This window comes from Sesamum indicum, linkage group LG3 (genome assembly GCF_026168435.1).
Source record: "Sesamum indicum cultivar Baizhima isolate 11 linkage group LG3, ASM2616843v1, whole genome shotgun sequence".
NCBI classification, from domain to species: Eukaryota; Viridiplantae; Streptophyta; class Magnoliopsida; order Lamiales; family Pedaliaceae; genus Sesamum; species Sesamum indicum.
In genome coordinates this window covers 19651645-19664599 of record NC_142659.1, presented here as the reverse complement: position 1 = coordinate 19664599, position 12955 = coordinate 19651645, and the positions used below count along the sequence as shown (strand labels likewise).

The 12955-nt window shown below is 33.7% G+C and overlaps 1 protein-coding gene across 2 annotated transcripts; it reads right to left on the bottom strand.

Annotated features, from left to right (window-relative positions):
* Window positions 1–2763: 2763 nt before the first annotated feature.
* LOC105158140 (CBS / octicosapeptide/Phox/Bemp1 (PB1) domains-containing protein) lies at window positions 2764–10844 on the bottom strand. 2 transcript variants are annotated; one of them, XM_011074781.3, is made up of 15 exons: window positions 10528–10844; window positions 10237–10426; window positions 8090–8258; window positions 7824–7956; window positions 7569–7739; window positions 7324–7402; window positions 7099–7212; window positions 6913–6979; window positions 6576–6681; window positions 6426–6484; window positions 4314–4417; window positions 4039–4172; window positions 3681–3766; window positions 3514–3603; window positions 2764–3314 (listed from the first exon to the last, which is right to left on the bottom strand). In XM_011074781.3, the coding sequence occupies exons 2-15, from the start codon at window positions 10395–10397 to the stop codon at window positions 3129–3131; spliced, it is 1659 nt and encodes a 552-aa protein (XP_011073083.1). In that variant the 5' UTR covers window positions 10398–10426; window positions 10528–10844; the 3' UTR covers window positions 2764–3128. The 2 variants fall into 2 exon arrangements, with proteins under 2 accessions (XP_011073083.1, XP_011073082.1); XM_011074780.3 differs by having other exon boundaries at window positions 10539–10844.
* Between the last annotated feature and the right edge of the window lie 2111 nt (window positions 10845–12955).

Below are 12955 nucleotides of genomic sequence, written 5' to 3'. Positions count from 1 at the left end.
CACAATAGTAAGAATAACTGCAACTTCAAACTTAAGCATGTCTTAATAGTATAGACAAATTTGGTATATCATTTTCATTACATAAAGGGGCAATAAAAATTTAGGGTAGATTAGGTCCGGATTTTTTGAATTTTGATATAATTATGAATATTTTTTTATTGTTTGATTTGAGAAATTTATTTATATCCCTGATAATAATGAGTCCAGTAATCGAACGCCATAACGTTAGCTTTCGATAAAGTTTCATTCAAATTTGTATTGAATTGTCCAAAATACCCTTATGAATAATGAATGATAATTCTATGTATTTGTTGATGTTATTATATATTTTTTTCATAATAACATCCATCCGAGACCAGATTTTTATATTTTTCAATTTTTTGAAACGAAAAATTAAAATTGCAGTAAGAGTAAAGTTGACGTTTTCACCTTATCGTTCGAAGCTTACATAAATTATAGGGATAATTACACTTCCTCATCTGAGGTTTAATGTAATTACACGTAAACTCCCTTTAGTTTGAGAAATTACATCTAGCACTGGTAAAGTCTGCTTCCGTCTAACAAATAAGTCACCTCATTAATCAAAGTTCAACGAATTTGTTGTACTAATAAAAAAAAATTGGAAAAAAAATTTAAATGTACATATATTGACTTATTATTGATTTTTTGCAAATCGTTAATGCATAAATTTTTCCAAATACCTCAAAAATATATTTTTGAAGCCTCAAGCTGAAAAATACTTTTCCAAAACTCTCGCAAACACTCCACGAAAATACTAACTTTTTCAAATCACAAAATGGAATACACTTAGCCCATAAGACTGGGGACTATATAGTTTATAATCCCTATTTTTTAAAAATAAATTAAAAAATCCCTATTTTATTAAATTTTGATCACTTGTCCTCCTGCATTAAGTGCACACGCCACTGCAAACAATATAAAAGATTGACGTCTTTAGGTGCATTTAACAGAGAGCACAAGTGATCTACGTTTATAAAACAAATCGAGTTATAATTACAAATATTTTTTTATTATTTACACACTTATAAATACTCCCTTCAAATAAAAAATAATTATGTTGTCCTTAAATAATAAGTAAAAGTTATTATTTTACTTTTGTTGATTTTTTTTAAAAAGATTTGAAAAAATATAAAAAAAATTAAGATGGATAAAGGAAATAATATTTAAAATATTAATTCATATAAGTACTCTTATAAAATTCACAAAGTATATAAAATTATATTTCATAATTTAAAAGAGCATTTTGGATAATCATAAAAATCTATCAGGGGCTAACGGAATGACTTTCTGTTAAAGGATGTTAAGATTAGGGTGGTATCTGCAACTTTCTACATAACGAGAAGGCATTTGTTAAGAGAAATAATATTTTCAGTCCCATAAGTTATACTTGTTTCACTTCAGGTCCCTTTCATTACGAAATTAGCACTTTTGATCCCGTAATTTACGAAAATTAGCACTTTTAGTTCTAATCCACTTTTTCGTCTGTAATTTAACAGTGTAGGTCACGTACGACTGTTAAACATCTTTGGTTGGAGGAAAAAAATGACGTATTTTTCAACTCGAGGCCACTTTTGGAGGGAAATATAACTACATTGGGGGAAACAAACTTTGAAGAAAATTAGAGCAAAGAAAGGGAGATTTCTCTCTTCTCTTATAAAAATTGAATCATATCCTCCCATATTTTTATAAATTGAAGCCAAATACAAGCAACATAAAGAATCATATCTTCCACAAATGAACCAAATAGGCTAAATGGAGCATCCATATGTTACTACTGGAAGAAGGGCCAATTTTTTTCCTCCAGTCAAAAGTATTTAACGGCACATGTTAAGCACGTAACCCGCACAATTAAATTGCAGATGGAAAAGTGGATGAGGACTAAAAGTACTAATTTTTTTAAATTACAGAACTAAAAATGCTAATCCCTTAATGAATTAAACTGAAAGTGAAAAAAGCCTAATTTATGGAACCAAAAAATATTTTCCTATTTATTATTATGCAAAACCTAAAAAAAGATAATTGTAACTTATCCTCATTTTTAAAAAGGTAAATTACATTTTGTCATCCGAACTATGACTATTTTGCACTTTGCCATCAAATTTTTTTTTTTTGTGTCAACTTACCATTTCATCTTTGCCAAATTTGTACTTTCCCATGTATGACCCTTCTTTTATACATTTTTTGGCTGGAAAAACATCGCATATTATGCATATGAAAAAAAATATAACATTGCATAACCTAATATCACATATTCACTGGATGTGATGTTTTTTGACAAATTTTTTTTAAAAAACAGTTGTAAATTGACAAAGTACAAAATTTTATAAAATTGAAATGATAAGTTGACACAAAAAAAAAGTTAGGTGCCAAAGCATAAAAAAAACAATTCAGATGGCAAAATATAATTAATCCTTTTTAAAATATAAAAAAATCTTTTGCCAAGCTTTCAAACTATACTAGGGTTTTATGCGATTTGTTCAATATATATTCGACTTTCCTTCTTTTCCTTCTTAAATAGGGTGAGAAGAATCATCGGCCTGGAGACCACTTAGAGGCCTACGGCATGGGGATTTCCTGTCGCCTTATCTTTTTATTTTATGTTTAGAACCCCTTATTCATAAAATTATTCATGACAGCCTCCAAGGCAACTTGGAAGATATGAAAGACTCTGGAATTGGACATGATATTCAAAACAGTGCTTGGACCTTGATCAATTTTCTAAGGGGAGAGTCTCCAGAAGAGTTAACGAGAACCAACAAACTGAAAGATCACTTTCTGCAGACAAAGAGACCAAAGTAAAGTTGAAGTTTGCATACAGTTCCTGTGGAGCACTTACAATCAGGAAGCCATATGCAGTTTATGAATTCATCCAATTAATATAGCCCCATATTCAAGCAGCTACAAACTGTATCCGGACAAAATCCATTTTTCGTCATAATCACCAGTGCAAAACTCCGTATAGCAGGGTATGACAAATCAATGATCCTGTAAGGTATAAGTAGATCAATGAATTCAATCCAAAGATAACACACCTGAACATCCAATTCCAGTTTGTCTTCGAGCTTCAAGAACTCCTGTGAGTAATGTGTATGCGGAATAAAGTTTGATCAATTTCCAGATCGCCTCAAGAATGCTAGTACGCCTAAACCAGCAACTAGTGCAGCCCCAGCTGCAACAGCGCTGTACGCCGAAGCCCATGCGCTATCTGCTTGGGCATAATCCAGACTCGAGGATGAGGTGGATCCCCTCAGCCGATGAGGTGTTCCTGAATAGTCTAAGTGCAATTTCAACCCCTGTTCAGGTTGATTACATTAGTTTCTTTTCGAAAGCAAAAATAAAAGACTGAAGTATGTATTTATTGTGGCACAATAAAGAGGAGATGAAGAGAGAATTACTAAAAATGACCAACTGAAAAGTAAATTTGTAAATATTACAATTTCGTTCCTGAGATTCTGGTGGTAAAAGTTAATATTAGTTACAACTTATCAATACCTTCCAACCAGCTAGTCTTGCATGGTCTACAGCTGCTTGAAGATCACCATCTGATGCAATTACAACTTTGTCACCATCTTCATCTTCGTACTGCAGATCACCCACAAGCATAAGATTTTTTTGGAGTTTGGTAAAATAAAACAGAGTAGAGTTGGCCCAGAGTCTACCAGAATTTGTGGAAGGTTGTTACGATCAATTTCATCTCCCACTCTTTGAAGGATTGCCGTTATAAAATCAGCCAAGTGCTGTGTACCTGGACAAGAAACATCAATGAATGAGTCAAAGAGACCGACCCTGGAAGAATATTTGTGTGATATGATCAATGATACAAGGTTCTTTTTTTCTAGTCTGCACTGATTTGACAGAATACAATTGCCTAATATTGCACATATTCAAACATTCTTTTTGCCTGATACAACTTTCCACCAATGTGAAGCTCAACTTTAGAGATGAAAATGAAACAAAAAACCAGCAAAATTGCCCAAATTTATGTTCTCAGGAAAAGGAAAGAGATTGGAGACGAACCACATAAGAACCTATGCATTCTTCCTTTTCTGTCTTGAATCTTGAAAGCAAAATTACTGGATGTGGTGGAAGAAGGACAAGGAAGAGATTGACTGATTTCTCCAGCATCAGAATTCAGCTTCAGGGAATTCTCACTGCGATATCATTAAAAATTGTAAGAAACAAGAGAAAGGGTTTGAGGAATCCAATTCCTGCTATCCTACAATCAACAAATTCAACTCTCATTGTTCACAATATTTCTGCAAGAAACTGAGCGACAGATAGTAAAGCACAACCTCCTGGAGTCCTCGTCATCTGGAGCTAACTCCATTGCAGAATCCCAGAACTTTTGCATCATGGTGTTTGCAGCCTCACCACTGACTCCAGCAGTACTACCAACCTGGAAACAAACAACCAATTAGGTCATACATTCTTCACAGAGTACATAACTGATTAAGTAGACGTCAAGTCTCAAGATTAAAGTAAATAAAGTATGCAGCTAATTTCCTTGCATATTCCATATAATAGAAGTCAATAAAAATGGAAATAGGAGCCGTATGCTTCAACTTGAACTAGTGTAAATCTTCCTAATTCACTATGTTTCGATTCATGTTTTCGCATTTTTCGAGACAAGATAAAATATACCCAATGTTTGTTTTTGTGTTTTTACACCTTATCTGTGTGTTTTTTTGTTTTTCAACTTTCTATATAAATTATAATAATATATATATACACTTATATATATAATATAAAAAAGACATGATTTGACAATAAATAGTAATTTGTCTCTAAAAAATACAACATTAAACATATAATATATTATATGTATACATATTTAATATAACAATATACATAAAGTGATATGATTTGACAATGAACAGTGATTTTTGTCTCCCAAATTCCAACATCAAACCTACACTACTTATTTTAAAATATTTTAAATTACCTCAAAACACAAATTCAAACATACCATATATCTTTAACACACACTTATCTTTATTTTTCTCTCTCTATCTCCAAAACACAAAACAAAACATTCAAAACACAAATCGAAACACTATGTTAGACTCCCTTTTGGACAATAAAACCAAAGTTCATCCAACGATACAGTTGACATGAATTTCAATGACATAACAAATCATACAAACTAAACCGCGTATTTTAAGATTTATCTTGAATTACAAAAAAGTTGCATGTTGTATGTGTAGTAGTATTATGCATACTAGAAACTTAAATCACATTTTCTCCAAATTCCTATAGACACCGTTAGTCATATAAAGATATTGCTATGGAAATCCACAGCTCCAGTAAATGGCTATCTTCGTTGTGCCAAACTACATCACTGCATGGTGAAAAAAATAATGCAATAATACTGGTAGACCTTGCTGTCTCTCATCATTAAATAAGAATGTTTATTCAAGTTACAACTGAAAAAAATCAAAGCACATCCAATGTTCTTAAAGGCTCCAACAGGACTGCTTTCTTTCAAATTGTTCACATGTCTAGTCATAAACACTGACTTTCTGCATGATAATTAAATGTTTCAGTGATAAAAAATTTAAAGTAGATTCGACAATTATGCTTCTGAAGAGAAAGTTGGTTTTTAGTTTCACCTAGAAAGACCTAAACTATTGTAGTGTTGTTCTTCAGTCTTCCGGTTAATTAAATTGCACTCGAAGACTTTTTGGAATCCAAAGAGCTAAAAGTATATTGCTTATCTTCAGATTTAAAAAGAAAAGGATTATCATTCAAAATTCATATAAGCCAAGACGTCAGATTACTACAGCTAATAAAATCAAGGCTCAGGCTCAAGTAAGCCTATGGATGTGCATTCCATGTCTGACACCATTATCCATGCTTGACATGCCATTACTATACTATATTGAGTTATTGATGACGCCCCGGACAAATTCCAAACCATCTAGGAACACCTCCAAGCTGATATTTTGGAAATTATGCTATAATTCATTCTGCATCATGGATATTTATCCATCTCTGAAAGGAATATATATGTTGAATTTTTATCTGACTGATACATGGTTATGGCACTCCCTATTGAACCTCTCCAGCCATCACTAAAAGGGGACCAGATCAGACACTGTTGCGACCATGGCCACCAAAATTTATCACTCAAGAACTGCAATCACATTGCCCCAACCACCCACAGCCCTGAAATGAGTGAAATCCAATCTGTTCTACTCTGTCCCAGCCTCCAGAATCTTAATTATGCATACAGCAATTCAAACAACACCAAAGAATAAGAAAAGTAGAGGACAGAACTAGTTCAGCAAGCATGTTAAAGATTATTGAAGCGGATAAAGAAGTCATGCTTGTTTCGTGTTATCACACAGGACAAGTGCACCATTTCCGTCAACTATTTGTCTTTAAAAAGGTTAAATATGACTTACTGTGGCTACAGCAGCTTGAGTTATATGAAGTACATCAACAACAGCTACGAATGTTCCATCTGTACAATTGCCATAAAAGATTAGAAGGAACCAATAATTTAGAGAAATTTTAATAAAAGTTCGCATAATATCTGATGGAGGTATATCTACCTTTATCAACAACAGGGAGGTGCAAAAATTTGCCATCATGCATGGTATGGAGAGCATCAACAATAGGTGTATCAACAGTGGCACATTCTGGATTTGGGGTCATCACCTGGAGAATTTTAGGGAGAAGAAAAAGGGAGCTTCATGCCTAATTATTTTCGAATTCCCCAGCAAGAAGGTAAGAAAATATACTGAAAAGGTTACCTGTAATTCAAAGATAATCCAGATTCCAGAAGATATATTTGCACATAAACCACAACTTGGGTGGGTGCATGAATGAAAATTGTAGCAACATAGCATTAATTGCGCTAAGAAGACAGAGAGAAGGGGGAAAATCTACCTTCTCCACCAGAGTGGATTCTGGAGGAAGATCTTGAGCTATGACTCTCATCAACATGTCTTTTGAACTAAGAAAAACAGAGAATGCACACAAATAAATTATATTCAAAAGCAAGATACAGAAAATTACATAGTAATTTATCCCTTGCTACATGAATATACATCTTCAATATGAAGGAAAGCTCACGTTAGTATGCCCCTTGGTTTGTTTTCTACTGTTACAACAGCACAGCTCGCTTGAACTTCAAGCATCTTCTTTGCAGTCCCTAGCACTGTGTCACTTGGATCAACTGTAACAACCCTAACAAACCAATGACTTTAGCCGTAACCTCCTACTATAGCAATTACTTTATAATGGTCATACAATCTAGATTCACAATACAGTTAATAGCAAAGTGAAGATATTACCTACTTTGAATTCTCAGAGATTATAGTAGACAAGGAGGGCCTAAACATTCGCTCTCGAAGAGTCTCAATGAATGTGTTTGGGCCTACAAATCAATACGTTAAAAGTGAATCAATAAAAATGGCCAGGCAACTGATTATTTGAACACAACTGATTAAATACCACTGAGAAAGAGCAAACACATCAAATGTAGAAGCTGATTTTCCAAGGAAGAAACAAAAAAAATTTGGTAAGAAACCACATCCACCAACCAGAAACTGATGTGCCCCAATGTTTCTCAACACCTTCAACAGCAGCTGCAATAGCCTTTCCCTTCTCAGCTGCCCTCTCCATACGAGCAATAGCATCATACAAACATTTTGCTATGTCAAGCAAAGCAATCACCTCTCCGTTTTCAACAACTGGTAAATGTCTAAATTTTCCTGTGGAGATGTCATGTTAAAAAAGCAATGATCTAGAACAAGCTTTATAGAGTGCTAAAGCATGGTATCTGAGATGAAACAGACCTTGAACCATTTTTTGTAAGGCCTCAACAGCAAGAGTACCAGAAAGCACAAATACTGGGTTCCTTGTCATGATCTTGGAAACATGTGTTTCCTCAAGATTAATCTCACGAGCAATGGCTCTTGTAGCTATATCCTTCAATGAGAAGAAGGAAAACAACACAAAATTCATCACTTTATATGAAGTGACCATATGTGATGTAGGGAATTAAGAACAGACACTTTTAATTGCTTCAGACCCCTATCATATACAACTATCCAACTTATACCTTATCTGTCAGGATTCCACATAATAATGCATTTGCATCCGTCAGCAATAAAGCATCAACCCTTCGGGCAGCCATTCGACGACAAGCTTCAATGATGGTAGTAGTTTCAGGTACTGTCAAGGCTTTTGATAGCCGCAAACGCTTGACAGTTCGTTCTCCTGTCAGTCCCCTGTTGCAAGCATAAGAGACTAAGTGATTCACACACAAAGACGAGATGCTAACAACTTCACAGATATTGGATGCTGGTTGCAGGCATTCCTTGTGTCTTCCAAGTGTCTTCAATGAAAATTTAAATTACTAATGCTCAAATATTTAAATGTACGTAAAAATCAAGTACATAACGTGTTGTACATATATAAACACAAGTGTGTTTTGGATAAGGGGGTAGATGCTTTATTTTTATCTTCTATATGAACTGATTCAGGCATAATAATAGTTATGGAAACAACCCTTAAGTTTGCTAGGAAACCATGAATTAGCAAGAAGAAATGGTTTCCTGTCAGGTGGAGAGACTCACACCACATGGCAATGTGACTAGCGGTAATTATCTACTTTCTTCATTAACTCCAAACAAATTACAACGGTCTGGAGTGATATAATTATTGATGTGAAAACTACAGTTGTGAAAGACTAAACAGAGTTCTCACTGGAACCTACTAAGATCTATTGAGAATTGAATATATCTGATATCAATTCTTTGAAAGTAATTGACTTATTTTCTGAACAAACAGAAAACAGACTTAATCTTCCATTCTCATTTCCCAGACATAAGTTTGGACAGAACATTCCTAGCAAAAACACCGGCATAGGGAAAGTGAAAATTGGAAATAAGTCAAGTGCTTCTCCCCTTTCCCTAATTCGTCTGTTTAAGCTAGTGAAATAGCACAGTAAGAAATACGTAAATAACTTAAAGGAAATCAGAACTTGGTACCAGCTCAAAGGAAGACAAAATTTGGAGCAGTTTTGGCTTTTATAAGCTTAGAAGATTTTGTGTTTGGCTCATTAGCAATTTTATCAGTTAGGTATACTTATACCTGCTTATTTTACTATTATCATTAACAATCAAATAAATTTCCTAGAGTTTACTTTTGAACTCAAATCCCTAATTCTTTTTCTTCTACATGATTCAATAGTCTGCTTTTGCTTGTTTGATGGATACATAATAATGATGGCAATTAACACAACCTTAATGAAAGCTATTAAATGGTTATTTTAAATTTCAACTCATATATATTTGTCCTTAGATTCTATGTATCTAAGGTTTCAACAAACTACTTCATAAGTTATACCTTCAACCCTCATTTTCTACATATAAAGAAAAACTATATCAGAAAGCATAAACAATTCATATTATCAGCCTAGTTGACCAAAATCAAATCTTGGTACCAGCTGAAACACAAACAAAAATTTTGGAGCCCTTTCAGCTCCTTCTATCTTGGAAACATGGGTATTTTTCTCAAGTTCAGTATCCTCATCAGTAGAGTTTAATTATGGCCTTAACAATATATATCAGATGCCTTTTTATTTCGATCAGATTATAAAATTTGATTTTGATCTAACATCTTATTCTCATCATCATCCTTTCTTTTCAATTCCTGCCTACATCTCCCAATTGACTGTGCCCCTCTATCTTCCATTAGATTCTTTCTTGCCTTTTTGCTATGTTTGGATCCTTTTGGAGAGGCAAATAAAAGAAAGACAAACGGATTCAGAAGATAAAGCAAAGTAATCATTTGAAGTAGGAAAACATTTTACTTAGCTTTTCTTCAACAAAATCGAATAAGCTAACATAAGAGAGCCCATTAATTAAGCTGCTTGTTTGATTTAATCTGCACTGAAGTTTCAGTTGCTTTACAAGAATACTTTAATTTCCAAGCAACGGCAAATGCATCATAGAGTCAAAGAAAACTCAAGCATATAAAAGAGAAAGTAAAAACTCCCCCATTTTTATCTTTTCAAACAAAAGTGATGGAAAAAATTCATTTAAATACCAAACTGCACTACAGGATGTTTTTATGGACCATCAGCTTCTTCATATAACAAACATCTTCAACAACATATCACAAGTGCAAATTGAAAATTCATTCGATTAAGGAATCAAATTATGCTTAAATAAACGCTGAAAGAATAATATAAATACAGCATACGCGGAACGGGAAGTTGATATAGATTTGCGGTGTCGAGGGGAATTCCCAACCCCCACGCTGCCGTTCTCCGCCGGCGCCGCAATTTTCTTCCTTCCCTGAGACAATGAGCTGGTCAACGTCATGCTTCTCCTCGACGACGATCCCCCTTGACTCATCGTCATCCACTGAATTAACAGTAATCCACCACTACCTGTATATCATTTATGTCATCCAGTAAAGACACAAAATGAAAATAGCAATAATCATCCACAAAAACTCAAAATTTGCAGTAGCTTCAACAAAATAATATACCAAAACTTTACTTTTGTGATTATCAAATATATCAACCAGGAAAACCGCAGCTTATTATCCAAAGATCAATTATCTTCCTTTCGGCAAAAACACAAAAGTTTCTATTCGATTTTGCGAAGAGAAGGAAGTGCGAAAGGGACAATGCCCGCGTGAGAAATGGGAGGGTGAGGATTTTGCTGTTTCTTTTCTTTTCAAGAAAATAGGAAACTATAATGTTCCGTGGAACAATTTGACGTGCCGAGAAGGATTGTGGGGACGAACCAATGGCAAAGTTGAAACGTGAACGAATAAGGAAGAACCCTTTTCCTTCACCCAAGGTGGATTCAGAGAGTAACATCAATTGCACCGCTTTCTCTCAAATATATTTATTTAACTATTCAAATACAAAAAATTATATATAATCCTTTTTATATTTTTATAATTTAAATAAAAAAATTAAATTAAAATCACAATATAAAATTAATATACTAAATCTATTTCTTGAATTTAAATATTTATATCGATATAAATGTCAATGAATAATAAAAATAATACTTTACTAACTAATTTAATTAATATTTTGATAATTATATTAATACACATAATGCATTAGGCTCAAACCTTAGCCTGACTCATTTGAAGGCCCAATCTACGCAGAGAATTTGTACCGTGAGCCCAAAGGTGCTCAAGGCCCCAGAGGATATCGCCCGTAGGGGTCAGAAGCCGTATATAGACTTCTAAGGAACGGACCACGATCCACGCCCTTCAGCCCCAGATATTTGATGCTGATCGGGGAGTCAAATAGATCATTCCTCCAAAGCGGCAGAAATCATTTGCATTTAAGAAAAGTTGAGGCCGTATGCCGTTTTCTAGTAAAATAGAAGCCACATTTTGAAAAGGTATAAATACGAATTAAGAATGTGGATGATCTATGAACTAATTATAATAGTTTTATTTTCGTGTTGTTTGATATGTGAATATATATATATATATGAAATTTTGTGGATGAGAAATTAATTGTGTTTGTTGTGATGAGGAAATTACGTATGTATATTCAATATGGATTATATTATGTGCATATATATATATTTGTATATAAATAAGGTTTACTTTAAGTATAATATTTAGCGGACATAAAATTGTAATACCTTTAGAGAGTGCTACACACACTATAATTCATTTTATCCCAATATTTTTTTTCAGTAAAGGTAATTTTCATTAAATAAAATAAGTATAGTAGTACAATACAACTTGTTTAATCTAAGCGATTTTCTCGACAGACCAAGGAATCTGGCATAAGCGGTAAAACGCACAAGTGCTAATAGCAGTAGGTAATTCTATACTAAGAATCCTCTGCTGCACATCTCGAACCATCAGCGCACCCACAGTGCATGTATCTCTATGTACTCCATCAAATCGTCTAATGTTGCGCTCACGCCAGATATGGTACACACACGAGGCCAAAAGAGCGCGGTAGGCCGTAGAAACATAGTGTTTGTCTCTCCATCTGCGAGCAGCCCATAAGACGTCAGTAGCCCAAGCTCGGTTTGGCCAATCAAATCGAAGTGTTCGTCGAATCACCTTCAAGCAGCCACGCAAATAAGTGCAGCGGAAAAAAAGATGATCATGGGTCTCATCAGCACCATCAGAACAAAATACGCAGGAACTATTAATATAAGTCAACCAAGGCTTATCCATAGTAGAGAATTTACCAAGGATCGCCAGCCATAACACAAAAGTATGTGTAGGGGTTTTGAAGTGACCCATCAATAGTGAAGATCAGCCTACCTTAGGCCCTTCACCCCATATTCCAATATTTTGTTATTCTATTATATGTATTACACTATTGTTTTTATATTTTTTTTGAATTATTTATTTATTTATTCAGTAATTCAAATGCTGAAATTTAAGTATATAATAGTGCTAACTTTTATTTAACAAGTTAGTTCTTATTGGATTTTGAAATTTTTGTAAAAATTCTTTGACTGCTGTAGTGGTCCGATATGCATCAATCACAATCTTGTCCAAATATTTAGTTTGGCATGGGATGCATGGGGGTGGGGGGTTCAAGTGTATGTGACCCGACTTTAGAACCAATTTACTTTGGGAAAAAAAAAAAAAAGAGAGAGAGAGAGAAGTGTAATTCTGAACAAATGAGTTACAACATATATTAATGACGTAAAGTAGCTAGCGGATGACATAAATTTGATATAAAATATAACTAAAAAAGTTCGATTGGTCCCATTATCATGGAATTAATATTTTTGGTTCCATAATTTATAAAATTTAGTACTTTTAGTTTTTATGTATTTTTTCATCTATATTTTAATGGCGTGGGCACGTAGTTGTTAGTGTTTTTGGCTGGACGACCACTTTTATGAGGAAATATTTATATTTGAGGGAAAAAATAAATTTTGAAGGAAATTAGGATAAACAAATGGGGACTTAT